Genomic DNA, 23,719 nt, shown 5'->3' with positions numbered 1-23,719 from the left:
GCACATTACTCATACACAGACTGAGAAACCTACTCTTCCAATATTGCTCCTCCACATTGCTGCATACTGCATTAAGTTAAAAGGAGAACTACTTTGTTGCACTTAATGTAAAGTGCACTGTATTGCATTTTAATGTAGGCAATGTACTACAGTGTATAAATAACACCTGATTGACTGGCTGATTTAACAAATGTATAATTATGTATAAGGTACATGTTGACTCATTTCTCTTCTTCCCGGGTTGCACCGTGGCGGAGGCAGAGCATTGCATCTGATGCACATGACTTGTCTGATGAAAAATGAATAGCAAATGAGCATTGAGTCAGAATGACGGGGGTGCTGCGAGAAACAGTCGTGGGTTAATTCTGAATCAGTGCACATGACATTGTAAAACAGGAAATAATGAAAGGGCACTGCGTGTCTGCCACGTTAATGTTCTGATCTGACTTTTAATTATAAAATGAGACACTATTGTGATTGCCGCACAAAAGCAGAGGGGAAATAGCATTTAGTTAGTCACCAAGAATCATGCTATTGTTTAGAAACAAACAGCATTCACAATCGAGGAGAAACCTTGTTCATTGTACATTGTTTTTCTTGAACATACTGTATTATGTTCAAGTCCCTGTTGTGATACGAAATCAATGCATGACTCACAGAACAATGTGCAACAATGTTTTCGTGCATGCAAGTTGATACCTGAGAGATAGTTGGCTTAACGCCAGCTATCTAATTTGGGCTTTGTACTGCGGAATGTTGTACTGTCTCATAATATTGTGTGGCTGTTGCAAAGCACATACAACTGGTTCCCATCTAGGACATGCTATGGATCAAGCTGTCAGACCGTGATTTTGTATGTAATGTGTAGTCGAAAACTTCAAGTACATTGTACACCACCATCTTTAATTTGCCAAGGTGATAATCTATATCATGGACATCAGATGGTATGGCTGAGAGAACAGGTTACCATTACGCAGACATAATATCAGTTCTGTCATGAGCTTCTCCTAACTGCTATTGAGATGTACTGTATTTAGTTGACAATAGTTTACCACATATTAAAGCTATTACAAGAATAGCACTTACATTATGACCAGTGTGTCAATAGGACAATTTTGTTGTATTATTATTATTAGTATTGAGATTAATTGGCCAACTACTGTATGAGTTCTACAGCCAGCAATTGTCCGTAAGTAAACAGCATTGACCCTGGCGGGCCTATTTTGGGCATGTCTAAAGGCCTCTTCAGACGGGGAGCGACTGATGCTCAATCAGAGGTGTGCGTTGCTCAGTGAAGGTCGCTGATCTAGAAGCTCACACTGCACCGCAATGTGAGGCATTGTAACATTGGTCTGTGTGCAATTTACCAATGACTCTATATGAAGGCAACATGCTTATTATTCCATGATAACTTGATAGAAATATTTCAAATATGCCTAGTTTATCTGCTTGTAAAATGAAAAGGACAACCAATATATCATGCAAATTCTCTGACTTCACACAAAGGGGTTAGTGGTATAGGTGATTGCATAACCACAAAATGGTATAGAAGATATCATTTAATAATAGTGCATTCTGTAAAGGTTGACAGCGGTAAATATTTAAGGAGACAATGATGCAGTATCCAAGTGTGTTGTATGTTGGCATCTGCAAAATGATGTCAAGTTAGGTTTTCCATATTACGGTATTCAGATAATGTGTCCTTTTATTTTAAACATACCGTAATTCCACTACGCAGTTCTCACCACAGTAGGAATAATGCATCATTCTCTCATGTCAGTCGATGGAAAAAGCGGAAAGCCATGACAACGACAAACAAAAAGTCATGCATCTTCATTCTCACGTTTTGTTCTTTCTTTTCTGATATTTCGTCACCATGTCTTGTAAGCTGGCCGAAGTGTGTGACGTAAAGACGAAGAGAGGAAAGAGACACAGAAAAACAGGTTGAGACACATATAAACAGTATTGTGAGAGAGAGACATAAACAACAGTATAGTGAGAGAGAGACTAGACCAAATAAATTGGTGCATTCCACTGTGAAGCACTGAGTCAGTAAATCAATTCATCCCGTTGCTGCCTTCGTTCGCAAATGCAGCAAGGGAGTGTAATGTCTCCCTTTTGGAGCTTTATATTACTGGAGTGTTTACCTCCTCGGTGAAAATCTCAAACTTCTTACAAAGAAGCAGGGACTCCCGACTGGGGAAAACCCACAAATAGACAAAAGATCGGGAGCAGGAGATTGAATTAAAACAGGGGTGAAGGAGTGTGTGGGGAACAGAGAGAAGAAGAAGAAGAAGAAAAAAAATGACAGGGAGACAGAGAGAGCAGAAACAGAAGAGGGAGAGTGAAGCAGATAATTGCAGAGGAAAAAACTGAGAAAGGGCTGAAGAAGCAAAAAAAAAAGAGGCAAGATTGACAGCTGGCCGAATAATGAGCAGTGGTCAATCGACCAATCTTCTCGCAACTTACAAAGTGAAAGAGGTCTGTAGCTCTGATGCCAGAGTAGGCATTATGCAATACAAACAAGATGCTGTATTCCTATGGAGAAAACAGGGGAGGGTCTACCTGTCAATTAGGTCATCGTTGTCGTCGCTCTCCATCTCATCCTCGATGGCGGCCTGCAAGTCACCAATCCTCTTGAAGGCCAACTTAAGGTCCACCTGTAAGCTCTGATTGGCTGCCTCCAGGCTCTCAATGTCCATTTCCTGGTGAGTGGGTTTGAGATGTTAATTACCACTTCCATTAGAAATCAATCAATAAAAGAACATTAGAATGGATCTCGCCATGGTTTTACGAGCAGTACCCCAGAGCCTCACCAGTTCATGTTTCTTGCGGCTAGCCTCGGTCTCCTTCTTGCTCAGCTCTCCCATCTCCTCTTTGATGTCCCTCATCTGCCTTTGCATGCGTTTGTTCTGCTCTTTCTCTCGGTTCTCTGCAGTGCTATACTGGTTCCTCTCCTCCGTTAACTTCTCCAGGTTCTCCTTCAGACGGCCCGCCAGGCTCTTGAGGAACAACCAACCAAGCAGAACCAGTTTATAGAATTCTATCTCTACGACCACATGGATTACCGCGGTGAAAAAGAACAGGTGTTTTGTTTTAGTTGAGCTTAACCAGTTTAACCCTAGCATCCCTATTATAAGCATCAGGGCATGTCATAATAGGCGAACATTCGCCAAAACTAGGTGCATATTAGGTGAAAATAGCTCACACCCGTCACAACGCGAGCCTTTATACATCAGCAAAGATATAGGTATATGGTTTGTTGTTAATAATGGTGGGGTTCTGGTTACGGGAGAAGAAAGTAGGCTATTTTGCCAGTTGCACATTTTCAAAAGTCTATTGTGAATGTCAATGTTTTTTGACATACAGTACTTTATAGGGCAGCGGTTCGTAAACATTTACATGCCAAGGACCCCTGAATAACCATACCATCTGACTACGGCCCCCTACAGTGAAATGGTTTTAACCCATTCTGACCTGAGATCAGATTCTAAAAATGTCTTCTACATCCTGACAGTTTTCTGAAAAAGCTATGTTTCTATGTCAGTCGTTCTTCGATTTTTCAAAAATATTTTTCAATAGCTAAAGCATAACATAATGCTAACACCAAAAGGGGTTCCCGCCCAGAATGGGTCAAGAAAACCTGTTGTAGATCTGCTCTTTTAGGGTGTGTTTGGAAATGCGCACCGGGAATGTGCTCAGTTTTCTGAGTGTGGTCATTTTAAGCAGTTAAAACATGGGCCAAGGTGAATCATGAACACTTGTATGGTGATTTATGCTTGCCTTAGCTAGCTTAGATTTCGCCCACAGGAGTGCAGCGCACCAGACTTTCGCACTGTGCACTGTGTGAGAGTGCACTGAATAAACAAACGAGAAGAGGGCAAACCAGTGCGCTCAGCGCGAAGTTCTGAACGCAGCCTTAATGTTTGATAACAATGACATGCTAAAAATAGGGATCATGTTGAAAGTCTGCCACAACAATCTTTTGAAATAAATTTGAATTGAAATGGAAAAAATGTTATATGTATTCATTTTTTAGGGCATTTCTTCCTCCTTTTTCCTCTCCATTCCAATTGCCGGCCCCCACTTTGAAAACCTGTGGTATACTATACTATAGGGCATACATACAGTATAAAGCAGCAAATATCTCACCTCCAGGCGTTTGATCTGAGTTCTCTCATACTCCAGTTTAGTCTCCAGCTCACGGATCTTAGCTTCCTGACGACTTACTAGAGATTTCTCCACCATGGACTGCTCCTGGAACTCAATATGGCTCTGCAGGGAGTGGAGCTGAGAAAGACAAAGATGCACGCGCACGCACGCACGCACGCACGCGCGCACACGCACACGCACACGCGCACACGCACACGCACACGCACACGCACACGCACACGCACATACACACACACACACACACACACACACACACTGAACCTCAACCTCAACCTCATAAAAGCACAAATGCATGCAGTCACTCTCTGAGCAATCTGAGAACCAATCGTCAAAAAATAAAGGAAAAACAGCGTCATCTTTTCCTTGAGAGACTACTCTCTGTGAGAAGAACTGCTCAGTTGAAAAAAACTCCTCTTTGGCCTGTTTTATTTCTCCTCCTCTTTAAGGAGTTTATTTTGAACATGAATCCTATTCTATTATGATGAGAACATATCATAAATCTGACATACAGCACAGCTTCCCAATACGTTCTGTGTCTCCAGATATTGGCTCCAGTGCTGAAACAACTCTGCAAGCCATCCACAAGTTTATGTCATATTTTCATGCTACCCACCTCACAGTAGAGATACAAATCTGCAACGTTGTCCTTTACATAATACGCGTTAACTGATTAGCGATTAGTAATATAATGCATGGCGAACAGAAAATAAGGCTGTTTTCTTGGCAGATGCCATTCTTGTGTTTCCGGGGTATATGATGAGCCCCAGCCTAGATGATCCCTCATCTGATGGAAGGAGAGTTGGCTTGGTTTGGAGCGGTTGATCTGGAATCAGCACAAAGGCTCTATGAAGTGTGTGATGGGATTATTAATACTCATAAACAGAGACCTTAAGAAATAATCGAGGTAGAGAGTGGACTGAAACAATGTACACGTTTATTACAAGGAGTGGTCTGTACCAGCCCAGGGAGGTGCACGGTGCAAGCCTCCCAAGCTGTTCAAATGAGTCTCTCTTATACAAAATGAAGAAGCACAAATACATTGGAGGTGTGGTCAGTGGACAAGACTAAACATGGGTCTTGGGTAAGAAATAGGTCATCTTGACAGACAATCAACAGGTGGAAGCCTTGCTCCAGGCAGTGTAGTATTTTCTGCCACTACATTCCACCATTTCAAATATGTAAATTAAATGTCTCATATTAATTTATACCAAGGAACATGAGATACTATACTGTCTGCAAGTTTACTACAAAAAGATTACTTATATATGGACTATCTCCTAGAGTAAGAAAGGTTTACATTTAAGTGTATTCAATGTCCACCCACATGATAATTTTCTTTTTATTACACACAACTTCTGATGGCTGGTAGGGGCGAAAACCCTTTTCCTTCTTATTGGGAAATTCCAACCTACGACCCTCGATTTGTCTTGAGCGATCACTCATAAGCCAGCATCAGGTGTAGTCTTTTTTCGTGGTTTTCTCCTCCACGCAAATGTTCTCCTCTCCTTATGTTTCTGTCACAAGTTGTGGCATGGCATTTTAGTCTTTTTTCCCCATGGTGGGCCCAATATTTCGTCTTTATCCGGCTCCCATCGCTGTCACTGGGGGTTGACTGCGGGGATGGAATGCGTGTGGGCCTTGTAGGGACGTCTGGAGTCTCTGGACGGACATGATGATGTGGCTTGGCTCTCATTGGTGTCACTGGCCCATGTGACATATTTATATGTCTGTCAGGTTTTCTTAGAGGGAGAACAACTTGCAGGTAATTTTGTTCACTTGAATTATTTCCACCGTGGTTAAAAAGGTGGTTATACAAAATTCATTTCAATATTATTATTATTATTATTATTATTTTACATTAATTGTCTTCAGCTTCAGCTTGTTATGTAGACAGCTCTAGAATTGCACTTTATGTAGTCATAGCACTTTATAGTACACATGTATAATATATTATATAGTATAGTATGTATAGTTTACATAGATACTCCAATGTTACGTTCTTAGTTTACGCATGATTCATGATAACTACTTTTTATACATGTGATGTATGCCATGCTTTTTGTTATTGCTTAATGTAAGTCGCTCTGGATTAAGAGCGTCTGCTAAATGCCTAAATTGTAATTCATATAACACTAGACTGACGTCACTGTATGTGTGTATATTTACCCATCCTACAAACCCAAATCCTTTCAGTGCTTTCTCTGGTTGTCTTCATTTGTTTGTTTGTTTTTTCCTTGTTCAAACACATCTCCTGATATGTTTCTCTTAATTTATTGGATTTCAGAGCTGGAAAGAAAACAAAACAACACACTACCCCTATTCTAAAACATTTGTTCTATACTTTTCCCCAGATGATAATACATAATTAGGAATTTATTAAGATCTATCTTGATCACAGTTGATCACAATCTTTCACAGTCTGATTTATGGTTAACTCCCTCTCTTATGGTTATTAGCTACATTGACAGGTTACACATTATTGCATCTTTACACTGTATTTCATCACTACTAGTATCCTCCTGTCAATATAAATATTTCAATAATGTATGAGATCGTGTGGGAGTTCTTACCTTGTCGATGCAATGTCTATAGATACTCATTTTTCCCTTTGTCCTTCCTCCTGTAATTGCATTGTATCACAACACTCTTCCTAGACGAGTTATTCTAAGTTTTTAGTGAGTTAGTCAATATCGCCATATTAACCATGCCATGCACACTGGGGAAGGAAGATATTCATTAAATTGTCAACACATTTAGACCATCTCATTGATTCACCATCCAGTCCTGGAAAGTAGGAAAGAACAATTTTCATTAGAATAACTTCACCTAAAAATAACACTGTTGTACACAGTGATACCTTAAAACATTTTACTTACTTATAGGCCTACTCGATAAACATCACATTCCACACATACCCGGGCCATTCATTCTCCACACTTGCCACTGCGTAGGTCTTCTACTTCGCTTCATATCACACCAAATCTGTGTAGTGGCCTAACCCATAGGTCGCCACTTGACCCCCGGCTGGGCCCCACCTGTCTGCGCTTTTAACAAGTCATTGAAAGCGGGGTTGTCTAGTGGCACACCACAGTGCTTCTGAAAGCAGTTCTCCAGTCTATTTCTGTAGGTGTCACAGGTTTCATCAGGCCATTGCTTAGTGCTGTGAATTTTTTGCCAATCAGTGGGTACTGGAAATGCTGCTTTGATGCTGTCAAAAAGACCACCGTGATTCAGCAGCTGTCCAGTGACAATGTGATTTTGTGCTCCATTCACATCAAAATGTTCCCTGAGATGTAGCCATTTTAATCCAAAGACTTTGCGAAATACAGATTCGAGCATTCTTGCCGATGGCTCATACATCTCAATCAAGTCTAACACAGCTGTACACCAGCGCTCCACGTTGACTTTGTGGTCTGGAAGGTCCTTCACGATGTCTTTCAGTTCATCAGGTGTCCCGCGTCGCTGCACATGTACTGTTGAAGAATATGTGTCTATTTCTGAGTGCTGTGCCCCAGTCCCCCGATGAGGATGAGGTTCTGGATATGGAATGAATGGAAATAGCTTCCTTGGACAAAGTCTCTGTGACACCTGCTCCCCCCTGTCCTTGATTGTTTTGTGACACCTGCTCCCCCCTGTCCTTGATTGTTTTTGAGGGGTTCAGGTTGTTCATGGTTGTTGCTGTTGTCTGCGGGCTGTTCCTTGGGTGTAGTAACAGTCAGTTGTGTGTCTCCGCTGTGGTTTTGCAGTATTTTATAAATATTTAAATATAGTGTAGTACTTGAGTGAAAAAACTTCCCCATGTGTAGTCTAGTCTCCCCTGTACCTGTATCTGACTTACTGCTATTACTACTGGTTTGAGTGGAACCAACTCTTCACAAGCAGTACGTGTTCTGTTACTGTAAACAGCCAAATAGGCGACATGAGGCCAGGTCCTTTGAAATAACATTAATTTACTCATCAGATCTTTCAGACAAATGTGGGCCCGCAATTCTACTCGGTACATCTACAATTTGACATGCAATCTAAAATGCCGTAGAGGTTTTGTTTGTTTATTGTTTCAGCAGCCTACTGAATGTAGTTTTAGAGGTTTGACAATATGTCGCCATAGACTCAAGAATAAATTATGTTCCAATGCTTAAAATGAATTTGAATTAAATTATATGAATTTGAATTAAATTATGTTCAACTTAAACTATACTTCATAAACTATACACTTCTTAAACTATACATGTCCCCCCTCTGAGCACTTCTGTCGGATATAGATAGAATTTATCCATAGAATTGCTCATAATTTCTAGAACCATCGCTTTACTTTAAACATTTTTAATATTACCTAAGCTATTTAACAGCATCAACATCCTATTAACACTAAGCTATTTTACCCTATTCGTCACTTCCTCCTGCCAGTCTATCTATAATTGAAACAACGTGCTAGGTATGTTTTGTGCACGCAGATCTGCTATTTTTAAAAATCCTTTTCTATCTTTCGGTACATTTTTTTTCCCTAACTTCAAATAAAATGATCTCACATCTATAAAGAAATAAACTAAGGATAAACACATCTAGGAATACATTTTGAAAAACACACACTAACAATAAACTTTCTCCGGTAAGTAGGAAAGCCGACTTGGTTAAATGGTTTTTAACTGTTAAATCTTGTTCATTGAAAATAGCTGATCCACGGGTTCACTCAACTGATTTCTTAAAATAAAATGCTAGTATTTACATGACTCGTAACTTAAAATAGTATGTACATAATGTTCTTTGTTAAAATAGTATTTACATGACTCTGCTGTATATGGTTTACACTATTATTGATATATTTATTGATATATAAATAAACACCATGATCAACTAGACATTCAAATTGAACCTCATAGCTTATCATACAAATGTGTATGCGTCTTAATTAATTGACCAGTATGCTTGCTGCTTGATTGTTTGATGGAAAGTCCAGATAATAAAAATCCTTCCTTCTAAAGTCCTCCTCCGTCACATTATTGCATGGACAAGTCCCTGTCTGAAACAAGGATGCCGGCTGGAAGCGACAACTGTTTACTGAACTGTGGAGTATGCTGCACTTTGTAAAAATGGCAAAATATAACTCCTAACGTTGTTGAAGTGGGACACATATATCCCCCTGACTTATTTACAAAATCATTCCTGCATCCCAGGACTCATTTACTTTTAAAAATTACTCTTCTAAGAAATTAAAAAATGACTGGACACATCTAGAATCAATTAAACACATCTATAGTTAAATTAGAAGATAGTAAACACATCTAGTTAAATTCAGGAAAAAATTTTAGGAAGATAGTAGAGCATTGAGAATCTATTTACATCACTGCTTGGAATCAAAAAGTGAAATGCCTGACCCCGTTCTCTAGCTGATTAAAGCAGATAGGAGTACAGGCCTATTAGTTAAATGTTGACAACAAAAATGAGTCAACAGGGCATTTGCCATGAGTGTGAATTATCCAACTATTAGGGGACCTTCTCTTGCCCCCCCCCCCCCCCCCAAACACTGATGCCTGTCAATCACACTGCTACTCTGAAGTGAGGGGTGCAAATGGACACCTGGTTGGCGTAAGTGACATGTCATGCTGTGAAACTCTCCTTAAATTAGAAAAACTAAACTGAACGGAAACTGAACAATATGAGCCCCCACTGTTATTTTAACAGCTGTGATCGGGCTATTTCTGCGGACAAGTTTACATTTTGCGTGTCCCACACATTACTTATGTCACTGAAAATATCTTGCCTTAGGCGTTGGGGGGGCTGGTGAACTAGTCAAGCCCAATGATTTAGGTACCCCTTGATATGTGAGTCTTACTTACAATATGAGATACTCAGTAGTATACGGTATCTATCTGCCTGTGTTATATATATTTTTCAGTGCTCCTGGGCACGCATGGGAGGGAGACATGACGTCATGCCCTCCACCGTTGGTGACAACAACTTATTTCTTACTTTACTTGTTCATTAATATTACGTTTGAATCAAGACCAATTTACTACAAGATTTGTGAGTCCTAAAACTCCCTTAATTCAGTTGTCTGATAGACTATTGACTATAGGAAAGTTGTATGATCATATTGACAAGCCAAAAAAGTCTCTCATCAAGCTTGACGATTCCCCCCGCTTAAAGGACAGTGTCTTGTTACCCCCATCGTAAAACTGCTTAATTTAGGCATGTAGCAGGGGTCGCTGCTCTACACGTAAAATGTCTTGAGACACTGTAGCAAAGTTGAATCAGATTGACCCCAAAAAGCAGTACTCTCTACTCACCCACTCACTATGACATCACCAATGGCCCACCATCGCAATCGCACGTACCTCGCCACAGAGTGGACGCACAGTGTTCCATCACATGAAAGGAAAAAGACAGTCATTAGTTCATCCCTGGAATGTTCCCTTTTCTCACATATAGTCCTCCACTGCTCATGCCTCTGTCCAAGTGCCTGCATGTCCATGTTCCCAAAATGTAATTCGGGAAATAGTCAATTCCCGCCTGTGTTGGGCCCCAAACCAACACACGCATACTGTTCAGACATCGAAGTGCGGAAACAGTCTGACTGTACATGTGACTTGCCGTGCGATGCGATAGGCGATCCATCTGATGGTCCCATAGTAATCAGGTTCCGTAAAACACAGTACTACTGATTTCTATGTCTGGTGAATCAACTTTACCAATAATACCCGGGCCTTTACATATCTAATTGCACGTCACTCACACTAACGTATGAGTTCTGTGTCTCACTTTTTAGGTTCACACAATACTATTACTCAAATGCTCCTACGCGGTAATGCAAGTTCTCTCATGAGGGAATTGCGCTTGTCCATATGATCAACTCAACACAACTCCAAACCATGTCTTCCCTACTGGATGACCTGTCCGTATATACGCATGTAGTTGAATACTGTAATTACTGGTCACTGTGTAGATTATGGTTATTACAAATCATACATTAACCACTCCAGCCCTATATACATTTTTTCCATGTTGCAAATAACTAATGTACAAGAACAACACATTGTGAGCTCGTAGATCTGCTTATTTTACAGTTATTTTATAATTAAAAATGAGACATTCTGCTAAATTGTTTTAGTTTCTTAAATACAGCCACAGCTAACACTAATTTACTATTAAGCCTACATTTGAATTCTGGACATTTACTTGCTACAGAGTATTCCTATATCGTGTATGTATAAGTAACATTACACTCACCAGACTTCCCAGCTCGACCCGTCCCAAGTGTGTCCACTCAGAGCAGCTGCTGTCAATGGTAGGGGACTTTCTGAACTGCCTGTCCTGGAAAATGTCCCTTACTTGAATCTGATCTTAAGTTCCCTGAGGACCTCTCTAATCTTTCCACAAAAAATACCATACCGATATATTCTGTATAGCGACAAAAACGAAAGGTTCCTAGGAAAAACAAAAACAGGGGTTCCTGTCTTGACTGGGAAAAAATTTGATGACAGTTACAAATATTGCCTATTGTAAGGAGTTACTTACTACCTATACATTTCATGCTTTGAGTATAATTTTGCCTATCTATTTAGTCCAAATATAGAGAGTGACAAAGCCCAATTACACTCAACTTGCCGTGACTCTGGGAAATTGTTATGTTGTCATTATTTTATAATAAGACGTAATAAGATAATACATATGACCATGATGATCAGCTAACCACGTTACTGTTTGTTAATTACTTTAAATACAAGACAGCACTTACTGGGTAGACCTGCTATTTTGAGTCTGCCGCTGACAACTGCTAACTGCTGTCCTACTAACCATGGGTGGTGACACTTAACTAAAATACCAGGACTACATTCTTCATACTTACTTGTTCACAACGCCACATTTATACTAGGAAATCACCATTTGACTTTTTACAAAAATAGTATTTTCCGTTCATCCACACGTACGACACACTTCCATTCCATACTCAACATTCCACATTCCACATTCCACATTCATACCTGCTGCTCGAGTCTTACGCGTTATACAAGTTGCTGTTTCACCATTCTCTTTTAATCTTCCCTGTGGGCTGTTTGGTCCCAACAGGAGAGAAAAGAAAGAAAATAACGGTGGACGCTGTCTGTATGATTTCCTATGCTATTCCCTATCCTACTGATATAGGCTATAGTTTCTCTATATAAATGTCTATGAAAGACTGTTACCACTCGGCAACGATGAAATACGATGAGGAGGGACTGTCACCAGCTCCTTTAAATACTATATAAATGTCTATGAAAGACTGTTACCACTCGGCAACGATGAAATACGATGAGGAGGGACTGTCACCAGCTCCTTTTAAATACGATGAATCCGATGAGGAGGGACTTTAACCAGCTCCTTTTAAATACGATGAACACGATGAGGAGGGACTTTAACCAGCTCCTTTTAAATACGATGAACTAGTACTTTGTACGGCTGCATCTCTAACAACACAGCCTCAAAATACAAAATGTTGTACATTGAGTCAAAACACTCTTACCCCAAAGTTCGTTTAGGTGTTGTCCCTGTCGGACCAGCATCTCAGATCCATATGCACAGCGCTATCATCTGAAAAAGAGAATGCTGACGGACAGTAGAAACACGCTGCTCACTGCGCCATAATTGTGATGGGATTATTAATACTCATAAACAGAGACCTTAAGAAATAATCGAGGTAGAGAGTGGACTGAAACAATGTACACGTTTATTACAAGGAGTGGTCTGTACCAGCCCAGGGAGGTGCACGGTGCAAGCCTCCCAAGCTGTTCAAATGAGTCTCTCTTATACAAAATGAAGAAGCACAAATACATTGGAGGTGTGGTCAGTGGACAAGACTAAACATGGGTCTTGGGTAAGAAATAGGTCATCTTGACAGACAATCAACAGGTGGAAGCCTTGCTCCAGGCAGTGTAGTATTTTCTGCCACTACAAGTGAAAGGATCAATGCCCTGCACTTGTTGAGACACGTATCTGTTTTTCTTCGTAGTCTTATAACTGGAAAAAGGATGAAAGGCAGATGAAAGAGAAAGAAGAGCGAGAAAAAAAGACCCTGAAACACATATGGCACCTGATGAATGGTTCTGCATCTGAGACCAGGAGGATTTGGAGTTCCCTTTTGAAGTCATTAAAGAAGGCAGATTTTCTCCCACTGGTAATATGACAACCACTAGAAGGTCAGAGGCTTTAGATGGCTATCGCAGCCTCCTTTGGTAGATCTTAACAATGCCTTACAGCCTGCTACGTGTGAGCATGGAGAGCAGAGCCAGCATGAGGACAGAAATCCTTGCACATGATATGACTTCTCTAGTGAATATTCTGAGGGAAGGATTAATGTGTGAGCCGAACAGCCGCTCCAGGATCTCACAATGATGAGGAGTGATAATAAGAATTTATGTGAAGAGAGAGTGTTCTATTTTTTTTCCTCTGTAATCATCCCATCCAATTTTCACATCCAGTGCCGAAATTAATCACGTTCGCAATTTTGCCTAATCATCAATTTTTTTTATCACATACACAATCCAATCCACCTGAACATAAACAAACCGTCACTGACGATGACACATTTACTTTATTTTCTTTTGGCTACCTGGAGGAAATCTCTGCCTTTTACCAAAATCAATGTTCTGATGTTTCACACAAAGTCATATATTACTGTGGAAGTGGAAATTGAAAGTGGTACTTTAACCCATTTTGGGCGGGAACCCCTGTTGGTGTTTTAAAGCATTATGTTGTACTTTTGCTATTGAAAAATAGCAGATCTACAAGCTCATAGCGCGGCACCGAGTGCCACGCTATGAACTTGTAGGTCTGCTATTTTTGAAAAATCGTGAAAATGTGCCTCAAATCTTTGAATATATATTATTACAGAGTGGGGGGCAGAGGCATATTACATATAATTTCTGGGGTCCTACAAAAACGCAAGGTTTTTCAGAAAACTGTCATGATTTAGAAGACATTTTTGAAATGTCGGCGTCAGGTCTAAATGGGTTAAAAGCTCCATACAGTAGGTTCTTTTTGGGCATTGTAGGAGGGAACAACACTGACACATCACTGTGGGAGGGAACAACACTGCCACATCACTGTGAGAGAGGCTGTTGTAGGAGGGAACAACACTGCCACATCACTGTGAGAGAGGCTGTTGTAGGAGGGAACAACACTGCCACATCACTGTGAGAGAGGCTGTAGGAGGGAACAACACTGCCACATCACTGTGAGAGAGGCTGTTGCATTGAGGGAACAACACTGCCACATCACTGTGAGAGAGGCTGTAGGAGGGAACAACACTGCCACATCACTGTGAGAGGCTGTAGGAGGGAACAACACTGCCACATCACTGTGAGAGAGGCTGTTGCATTGTGGGCATTGTAGGAGGGAACAACAGTGCCACATCACTGTGAGAGAGGCTGTTGCATTGAGGAGGGAACAACAGTGCCACATCACTGTGAGAGAGGCTGTTGCATTGAGGAGGGAACAACACTGCCACATCACTGTGAGAGAGGCTGTTGCATTGAGGAGGGAACAACACTGCCACATCACTGTGAGAGAGGCTGTTGCATTGAGGTCAGAAGTGAACTTTTAACAAAAGACAAGTGGTGGATTTAATGTTTGGAGAATGCAGTAAAATACTGTAAGTGCAGGTAGCAGGGTTACACACACACACACTAGGGTGTGTGTGCGTGCGTGCGTGCGTGTGTGTGTGCGTGCGTGCGTGCGTGCCTGCGTGAGTGCGCGCGTCAGAGAAAGAGAGGAGGCAGTCCACATGACTCTCCTCGCTTTAGGTTGTAAAATCATAGCTCATTTTCTTGCTGTTTTTACCAAATTCTCAAGTAGAAATGTGCGCTCAGTAGAGCACGAATCTCAACCAGGAGACATTAGAGCATTGAAAGGTGGAGGTCGCTTGAGTTATGTGCTTATGTCACTCTACAAAAATAGCATATTTTCAACTGGGAGGGAAAAAAAATAAGAAAAGTGTCATGGCACAACACCTTTGCACCGAAGCATAATAAATATTAGTTGAAAGCGTCAAGGCAGTGTGTGTCTCATATGGTCCTTTGTACTGTACCTTCTCCTGGATCTCCTGCTTCTCCTTTGAGGCTTCTTCTAGCTGAGCCTGTAGATCACTGATCTGGGTCAAGTCCCTGGCAGACTAGAGCACAAACCAAAACCAAAAACACAGAGTCACTAAACCAGTAATGTGTGTGTGTGTGTGTGTGTGTGTGTGTGTGTGTGTGTGTGTGTGTGTGTGTGTGTGTGTGTGTGTGTGTGTGTGTGTGTGTGTGTGTGTGTGTGTGTGTGTGTGTGTGTGTGTGTGTGTGTGTGTGTGTGTGTGTGTGTGTGTGTACACCTCATGGAAGTTGAGTGGAGTAGTTTGGGTTGTGAAAACTGCTCAGTCAGTGTGACAATTTGAAAGAGAAGTTAATGTAATTCATCTACATACTGTAACAAACTGCATGGTCCACTTGTTGTATACAATATATACATTTATAGAATAAATACAGATACAATGTTTTGTTTGGGGTATCACAGCACCAACTCATTGTATGTAACTTCATTCTTAACTGTTTACCAATGATAGTTGAAAGTGATATTACAACCTGAATTGCACATCTAGATTTCTATCTCTCAATTTGTTTCAAGGCATACATACCCTAGGCATGTCCAAAGTCCCCACAGCTTCCTTCCTAAAATATATTATGTATCTGATATGAAACTTAACATTACATGTACACCTACATATAAAAGGGTGTGTTGTGACAGGACATAATAGGCTGTACTGTATGCCAGGGGTTCTCAACCCGTGGGTCGCGACCCCTCGGGGGGTCGCCAAATTATTTTAGGGGGTCCCCAAATTATTTTCAAAAAAAAAAAAAAAAAAAAAGATTTTTTTTAAAATTTTATTTTCATAATTTAAAAAAAATAGCAGACCTACAAGCTCATAGCGCACCACTCGGTGGCGCGCTATGAGCTTGTAGATCTGCTATTTTTCAATAGCTAAATTATAACAATGCTTAAAACACCAAAAGGGGTTCCCGCCCAAAATGGTTTAAGGTTATTGTAGCAGTCAATTTATATTGGGGGTCGGGAGGGGGCGGGGCGGGGGTCCCGAGACATTGCCAAAGCATTTCCGGGGGTCCCCGGCCAAAAACGTTGAGAACCCCTGCTGTATGCTACTAGGATGTATATGTAATCGGAAGGATGCAGTATACGTACTGTATACAGGCTGTGTATGTTTGTCTTCTGTTGCTTGTGAGTTGTGACCGTGTACAGTATGTAGCTCTTGGTCAGCTCACTTTCTTTCTACCTTACTTACTTACTCTCAAAGCTTATGGTGTCTCTCTCAACCTGCTCCACAGGTACACAAGCCAGGGTGATGACCCCAGACCGTCAGCTCAGCGTCTTCTCAGCCCTGACTGAATCCATTCTCCTGTGCATGCTGTGAATGCTGGACCCTAGAGCCTGCCCTAAATCCCTGCCTACTGCACTACACCAGAATGCTTATATGTGCAGTACTAAACATCCAAAAGCTGAGTGAGAAGATGGCAGCCATGAGAATGAGGCTGGTCAGTGTCATTGATACTGGGAGGAAAGTACTGTCCAGCTAGCCAGATGTATGGAGGATGGAGATGACTGGAGACGCCGCTGGAGGGCTCATCTGTGTCGGAGGCTCTATCGGCTCAAGGTAGGAACTTAGTGTTTTTGCTTCTTTGCTGCTGCTGCTTGTGTTGTGTGCTGTGTATACTAGTGTGCTTCAAACTGGTGTACTATTACTGTCATTTTGGGACCCAATGACTGGGTGGCAATGAAACATGTTCAGTAACTGTTTGTGTCTCTGGAATTGAATGCTGATTGAGTACAGTTTGTATTGTATCTGCCGTTGAAGGTATGTGAGTTGTAACAGGGAACAGTGTATGTGGCTCTTGATCACAGCCAACAATTCCAAATGTTAATTTTCAATTGAAGACTGATAAACAGGTGTGTTGTGAGTTATTGTGACAAGGTGGCTGTATTTCTTTCTTTCTTTCTTTCTTTCTTTCTTTTTTTTGTTTTGTTTTGGTGTCCCGTTTGGTTCAGGGAAAAATACTTATAGACATGTAGTCATTCAAATGTGGCTGTATCCAACAAAAATGCTTTGTGCCTTTGAAAACTAGTTTTTTTGTCCAGCTCATGAATGTAGCTTAATTGTGATAGTGTGATTAGTGAAACCCTAATCTTAACCCATGGAATGGTGCATGATTCCCACAACTATTGTGCCAGGTAGGTCTATGATGGACCCACCCGACACAACAGTGTTGGTCCCCAGGTTGCTCTTAGTCAGGATGGTGGTCCCTGGGTCAAAATCAGTTGAAAATCCCTGTGCTAGGAGATGTTTACACCACCAGGAAGGGTAAAAGCTAATTGAAGACATCGTGAGCTGGTAAATAATGGATGAAAGGAACCTTAGCTAGCCTAACTAACAGATGCTTTTTTCCGATACTTGATGTTGTTTCCCATGGCAACACTGACAAACACAGATGTCCACAAAAGTTGGAACGTCAGTGCAGCTGCGTTATTGTTCACAGCCTGAATCCTCAATTAATGTCATCTGCTGTGAACCAACCAAGCAGCGTCTCTCTTTGATAGCAGTGTATAGTGACTTGGCACATAAACTGCAGTATATTACTCACATTGTAAATCCATTCTACTAAAGAATAAACAAGAGCAATAACTGGTAATGCAAATGGCTACGGCAGCCTTCATTTTAACATGCTACATTGACCATAATTCACATGGCAGCCATCCGCGCATATATCATACTCTGCTCAAATATAACGTCATACTCTGGTGTGTCAACGTAGTATGGCTTACTTGGGCGACTGCAGCCTTGTGCTTTTTCATCAACTCATTCATATCCTCCTGATCCTCCTCCATACGCGACTGCAGGTCATTCTTCTCCCTCTGCAGACGGCTCACCTGCTCATCCAACTGAGAGAGAGAGAGAGAGAGAGAGAGAGAGAGAGAGAGAGAGAGAGAGAGAGAGAGAGAGAGAGAGAGAGAGAGAGAGAGAGAGAGAGAGAGAGAGAGAGAGAGAGAGAGAGAGAGAGAGAGAGAGAGAGAGAGAGAGAGAGAGAGAGAGAGAGAGAGAGAGAGAGAGAGGATAGTTTAGAATAGTGTCAGGCTTTGTCTGTGAGCTATTGAATGTGATAAAGGGTCATTAGCCCAGCAGGCCTGGGCAGTCCTGGATTCATCTAATGGCTATAAAACACAGTCTGGCCAGTGTTCTGGCTGGAGAATGAGACCAATTGGAGATAATCAACAGGATCATTTACTGTAGGCGGGGGAAAGTGCAGCCAGCCCAGCAGGCTGGAGGTGTTCCATATACAGTTCACACACTCTTTTAAGAGAGACAGACCCAGACTCCCAAGACCTTTTCCTTGCCACAGACATAGCAATTAACATGCAGAGCACAGTCAGGCAGTGCATTGTCGTCAATCATTTCTAAAATTCGAGGACTGTCATTTGACTGTCATTCAATAGCAGAAGCGGACAAATTGAAGATATTATAGTCCATCCATGGCTGGATGAGGTGTGGGCATTAACCCATTTAGACCTGACCTCAAAATTAAAAAAAAATCTTCTAAATCCTCCAGTTTTCTGAAATAAATATTTTACAAAAATAGCAGACCGCAAGCTTGTAGATCTGCTATTTTTCAATAGCTAAATTATAACATAATGTTTAAAACACCAAAAGGGGTTCCCGCCCAAAATGGGTTAATACTGATACTGTACTATTGCACGTTATTCCATGTTCACAGCTGTGGCAGAGAAGGAAACAGTAGGGTGTGAGACTGTGAGTTGCTCCAGGCCCCTGGCTCATTAGAGCTGTTTTTGTTTTGCTTTGTCTTTGACCTTTTTTTTCTCTCTCTCATCTAGTCATTATGTCAATGCCCCCCATGTGTATAGTCCCTGTCACTACAAACCCCTAATGCTGGTCTTGGGGAGGCTGTAGACAACGATATCTCTCCCACACTAGGTCACTACAAACCCCTAATGCTGGTCTTGGGGAGGCTGTAGACAACGATATCTCTCCCACACTAGGTCACTACAAACCCCTAATGCTGGTCTTGGGGAGGCTGTAGACAACGATATCTCTCCCACACTAGGTCACTACAAACCCCTAATGCTGGTCTTGGGGAGGCTGGAGACAACGATATCTCTCCCACACTAGGTCACTACAAACCCCTAATGCTGGTCTTGGGGAGGCTGGAGACAACGATATCTCTCCCACACTAGGTCACTACAAACCCCTAATGCTGGTCTTGGGGAGGCTGGAGACAACGATATCTCTCCCACACTAGATGTGACATCGATAGCCGATTCTTTTCACTTCCTTCACAGTTAGTTCCCAACCAGCCTGTAGGGGTAGCGTGTGCAGCGGCAGAGATAACCTTACCGAACCGGCTTCCCATCCGTGAATACGGTCAATTGGGTTTGTTGGAGCACCTGGCCAAGGCGGAGTTGCCTAGTCATAACGATGTTGAGAAGGAACTTTAACCAGTGGTGGAAAAAGTACTCAAATGTTTTACTTAAGTAAAAGTATCAATACTGTAATATAGAAACACTTCATTATAAGTCCAGAATTCAAAATATCAAAATGTACTTAAAAGTACCAAAAGTAGAAAGTAGTCTTTATGCAGAATGTCTCATTTCAAGTTTTCAAATGTATAAACAATCTTTTGGAAAATAGCAAATCTACAAGCTCGTGAGCTTGTAGATTTGCTATTTTCAAATGGCCGAAATGTATATAGGGCTGAAGTGGGTAATGTATGTTTTGTAATAATAATCCAAATCTACAAAATAACTAGTAACTAAAGCTGTCAAATGAGGTTTATAGAGTAAAGTTAACTCCATAGATAGACACATAAAAAACATAAAAAGTACCACAATCACGGCACACTGACTTTAACTACTGTAATACTTAGTCAGGCGGAGGCTGTGTGTGTCGCTTAATTTGCTCGCCTGGGTATTTAAATGGTAAATGGTGCATTTTTATAGCGCCTTTATCCAAGGCGCTTTACATAGATTGTGCATTACATTCACCCATTCACAACACATTCACACACCGATGGCGGAGGAAACCATGCATCGGGAGCAATTAGGGGTTCAGCGTCTTGCTCAAGGACACTTCGACACTAACTTTGGGGGAGCCTGGGTTCAAACTGGCAACCTTGCGGTTCCCATCCCTGAGCCACCGCCTCCCGATGCGTGTGTGCAAAGGGCATGGTGCTGGGTCACAGGCACAGCATGCATGGCCTGTTGCTGTCCATCAGCGGTGGTGCTGAACCATTCAGCACTCCATGCATGCAGATAGTGTATGCATCTATTAGGTTGTCCACTGTATCCCGACTGGCAGAATATTTGCTTTATCTTGTTGCTTGCTTGTTCTGAAGCATGCAATGGTTAAATAAATAACAATTTGTGTTTTAGAACCCTCAAGAGTGATCCCCCCCCTCTATGCTGAGAGTCAGTTATTCAGTCAAAGATTGACGAAAGGTTTATATAATTGCAGTTTGCACAAAAATATATTTGTGTGGGAGCAAAACTCAAAATGCTAATGTCTGATTTATAGATGTTGCAAATGCAAATATTGTATTGTAGCAGGTTAAAATGTACATGTCAATATCAGACCACTTAAGCAGAAAACAACGTGTTTTTTCAACACCAGTACAAACCCAAATTATACATCAAGTGAGGCAGTTGTACTATCCACATCTTTGTATTGATTGAATACTCTATTAACAACAAGTTGCAAACAGTACAGCAAGTACCATTCACAGACTCACCGCCATCTTAGCTTTGACCATATCCTCCATTTGGATGTGCAGGTCCTCCATTTCAATCTCCATGCCCTTACGGGCCTTCACGGCTGCAACGCACGTGAACTCCGACTCCTCCAGCTGGGAGAGAAAGGAAGGACAAAGGAGGACGGTAGGAGCGGATGAGAATGAGCTGTGGTCAAGGATGTCTCTACAAATACCACAATACTCAGAAGGCTGATGATGATTAAAAAGAAGGTAGAAGAAACGAGTGCTAATGCGTTTATGTCGAACGTTTGTTTTGCTCAATAAATAATGTTGGGAGGATGGTCACAAAGCCAGCCAAATTGAACTGCCGAGGTTTATTTACCCACTTTCAACATCCCTACAGTATTTTACAGGTTTATTTAACCACTTTCAACATCCCTACAGTATTTTAATTCTTTTCAATCAATTTAAAAATGTCACGATGTTGCATGTTTACAAGCTTTAGCTTATAAACCTGACCTTTAACTAAAGTGTTACCTGGTAGTTTTAACGGCAGTTTTATGAGATTATAATGCATTATGACCAGCATACACCCGACCTTAACCCATTTTGACCTGAGATCAGATTCTAAAAATGTCTTCTACATCCTGACAGTTTTCTGAAAAAGCTATGTTTCTATGTCAGTCGTTCTTCGATTTAAAAAAAATAGCAGACCTACAAGCTCGTAGCGCGCCACTCGGTGGCGCGCTATGAGCTTGTAGATCTGCTGTTTTTCAATAGCTAAAGCATAACATAATGCTAACACCAAAAGGGGTTCCCGCCCAAAATGGGTTAATATACAGTCTTATGGAGACTCTGCGTTCAGACTTAGATGGTTAGAGCGGCGCGATTACATACAAAGTCAAAGCAAAGACGAGAAGTTGCGCGAGCGTCGCCAACGGGCGCGGAGCGACCTGGCGCAGCACAAACGGGACGAGTCTGAACGCACCTTTAGTGTTGTTCCACCACCCCTTTTTAATAAATATAGTGTTGTACTTGATTTTTAAGTTGGGCGATCTCTCTCTTGTTGGGGGCACTGCTCTTCAGGTGGTCCAGCATTATCTGAGTGTCAGCCAGCAGCACCTTGGTTCTCTTAAGATCTTTCTTTAGCTTCTTCTCTGTCTCCACATCCCTTTGGCCCACCTGAAACACAAGACACTTTACTATAGCATCACCTCTGTCTCCACATCCCTTTGGCCCACCTGAAACACAAGACACTTTACTATAGCATCACCTCTGTCTCCACATCCCTTTGGCCCACCTGAAACACAAGACACTTTACTATAGCATCACCTTCTCCACATCCCTTTGGCCCACCTGAAACACAAGACACTTTACTATAGCTTCTTCTCTGTCTCCACATCCCTTTGGCCCACCTGAAACACAAGACACTTTACTATAGCATCACCTTCTCCACATCCCTTTGGCCCACCTGAAACACAAGACACTTTACTATAGCTTCTTCTCTGTCTCCACATCCCTTTGGCCCACCTGAAACACAAGACACTTTATTATAGAGGGTATGCGCGTGACATCATCATCAAACCAGGAAGTTATGCAGGAACGCCTACTGAGTGTCAAAAAACTACTTTCTGGCCTTGACAGCCCATACATCTACACAGAAAAGTCATATCTGATTGCATTAAACAACATTAAACGATGTTAAACTCACTTTGCCTGTTGCTTTGCCACTCGATTTGCCACTCGATGTGCCATTCACTTTAAGCATGCGCATACCCTCTATAGCATCACCTTGTCAAAATACTAGTATACTACTGTATGCTACTTCAGAGACCCACAGCACAAGAGTCGACTCCAAAGGGAATCTTTTAAAGGGTTCCGACTGCAATAAGCAATAAGTGCTCTACTTGAGCGCGAGGGTGTGTGCAAACACACACAAAAAACGTGTGCAGCCATTACCTGGTCCTGAGCACTCAGCAGTTTGGACTCCAGCTCCCTTCTGTCACGCAACACTTTCTGCTTGTCGTCGTACTCCTCTTCGAGCTGCACCTCCATCTGCTTCAGCTGTAGGACACACACACACACACACACACACACACCACACACCACACACCACACACACAAACGCGCGTGCACAGGTTCACATAACGACGCCTAACAAAGTCAGACACAACCCCATCTATCACAGGACACGACTGCTCTCACAGGTCAAAGACAAATGGGCCGATGTTCAGAGGACAGTGAAGCATGTAATCACAGTGTATACACATACTGTAGTTCAACCAAGTTGCAGACAAAAACTTTGATGTGGCACAGTATGAAATAAAAAATGTAAATATCGGTTGAAACAGAGTATTAAGCATCCAAGACATTAACAAGGTAATGTTAGGCATTGGTGGAATGTATGAGCATACTGTAGTTTAACACACGGTTTCATGCACAAGTGTGTGTTTGCAAGGGAAGCTGTCAAAGCTCCTTTATTGAGCGTTAATTATCGTTGATTCAAGAGGTGTTAGAACGATGAGACCTTCTTATTGCAGGACTGTCTGATCTCCTCCACCTCGTCATCCTTGCTCTCCATTTCTTTGGACTGGTTCTGACGCTGTCTTTCCATCTCCATCTCAAGGCGTAGCTTGGCCTGAAGAGTGAGGAGACAGTTACTGTACTCGCAGTGTGACGCACCTCAAACAGACACAACAAACATATGTGATGGATATTACTCTTTGTTGCATGGCTCTTTCAGCAGGGTCGACACGACTGACGCA

The 23,719-nt window shown here is 41.7% G+C and overlaps 2 protein-coding genes across 7 annotated transcripts in view; one reads left to right on the top strand and one right to left on the bottom strand.

The window, feature by feature from the left end:
• LOC306928531 (vascular endothelial zinc finger 1-like) overlaps positions 1-23,719 on the top strand; it is a 129,770-nt gene that overhangs the window by 26,978 nt on the left and 79,073 nt on the right. The window contains exon 2 of the mRNA XM_079508734.1: positions 16,527-16,852. Within this exon, the coding sequence (XP_079364860.1) occupies positions 16,784-16,852 (69 nt within the window). The 5' untranslated portion in view covers positions 16,527-16,783. The remainder of the gene's footprint in view (positions 1-16,526; positions 16,853-23,719) is intronic.
• Positions 1-23,719, bottom strand: part of LOC306928527 (unconventional myosin-XVIIIa-like) — an 82,655-nt gene that overhangs the window by 10,472 nt on the left and 48,464 nt on the right. For 5 of the 6 annotated variants that reach the window (XM_079508730.1, XM_079508726.1, XM_079508728.1 and 2 more), the window contains 10 exons: positions 23,482-23,592; positions 22,914-23,018; positions 21,990-22,136; positions 20,994-21,107; positions 18,019-18,135; positions 15,236-15,319; positions 4,153-4,290; positions 2,817-3,002; positions 2,566-2,705; positions 1,844-1,888 (listed from right to left, as the gene is read on the bottom strand). In XM_079508730.1, the coding sequence (XP_079364856.1) occupies positions 1,844-1,888; positions 2,566-2,705; positions 2,817-3,002; positions 4,153-4,290; positions 15,236-15,319; positions 18,019-18,135; positions 20,994-21,107; positions 21,990-22,136; positions 22,914-23,018; positions 23,482-23,592 (1,187 nt within the window). The remainder of the gene's footprint in view (positions 1-1,843; positions 1,889-2,565; positions 2,706-2,816; positions 3,003-4,152; positions 4,291-15,235; positions 15,320-18,018; positions 18,136-20,993; positions 21,108-21,989; positions 22,137-22,913; positions 23,019-23,481; positions 23,593-23,719) is intronic. The other variant, XM_079508731.1, reaches the window with a different exon arrangement.

This window comes from Electrona antarctica (assembly GCF_951216825.1).
Source record: "Electrona antarctica genome assembly, chromosome: 8".
In the NCBI taxonomy this organism is placed as follows: Eukaryota; Metazoa; Chordata; class Actinopteri; order Myctophiformes; family Myctophidae; genus Electrona; species Electrona antarctica.
The sequence above is the reverse complement of the archived record's forward strand: the minus strand, read 5'-3'. Positions and strand labels throughout refer to the sequence as shown.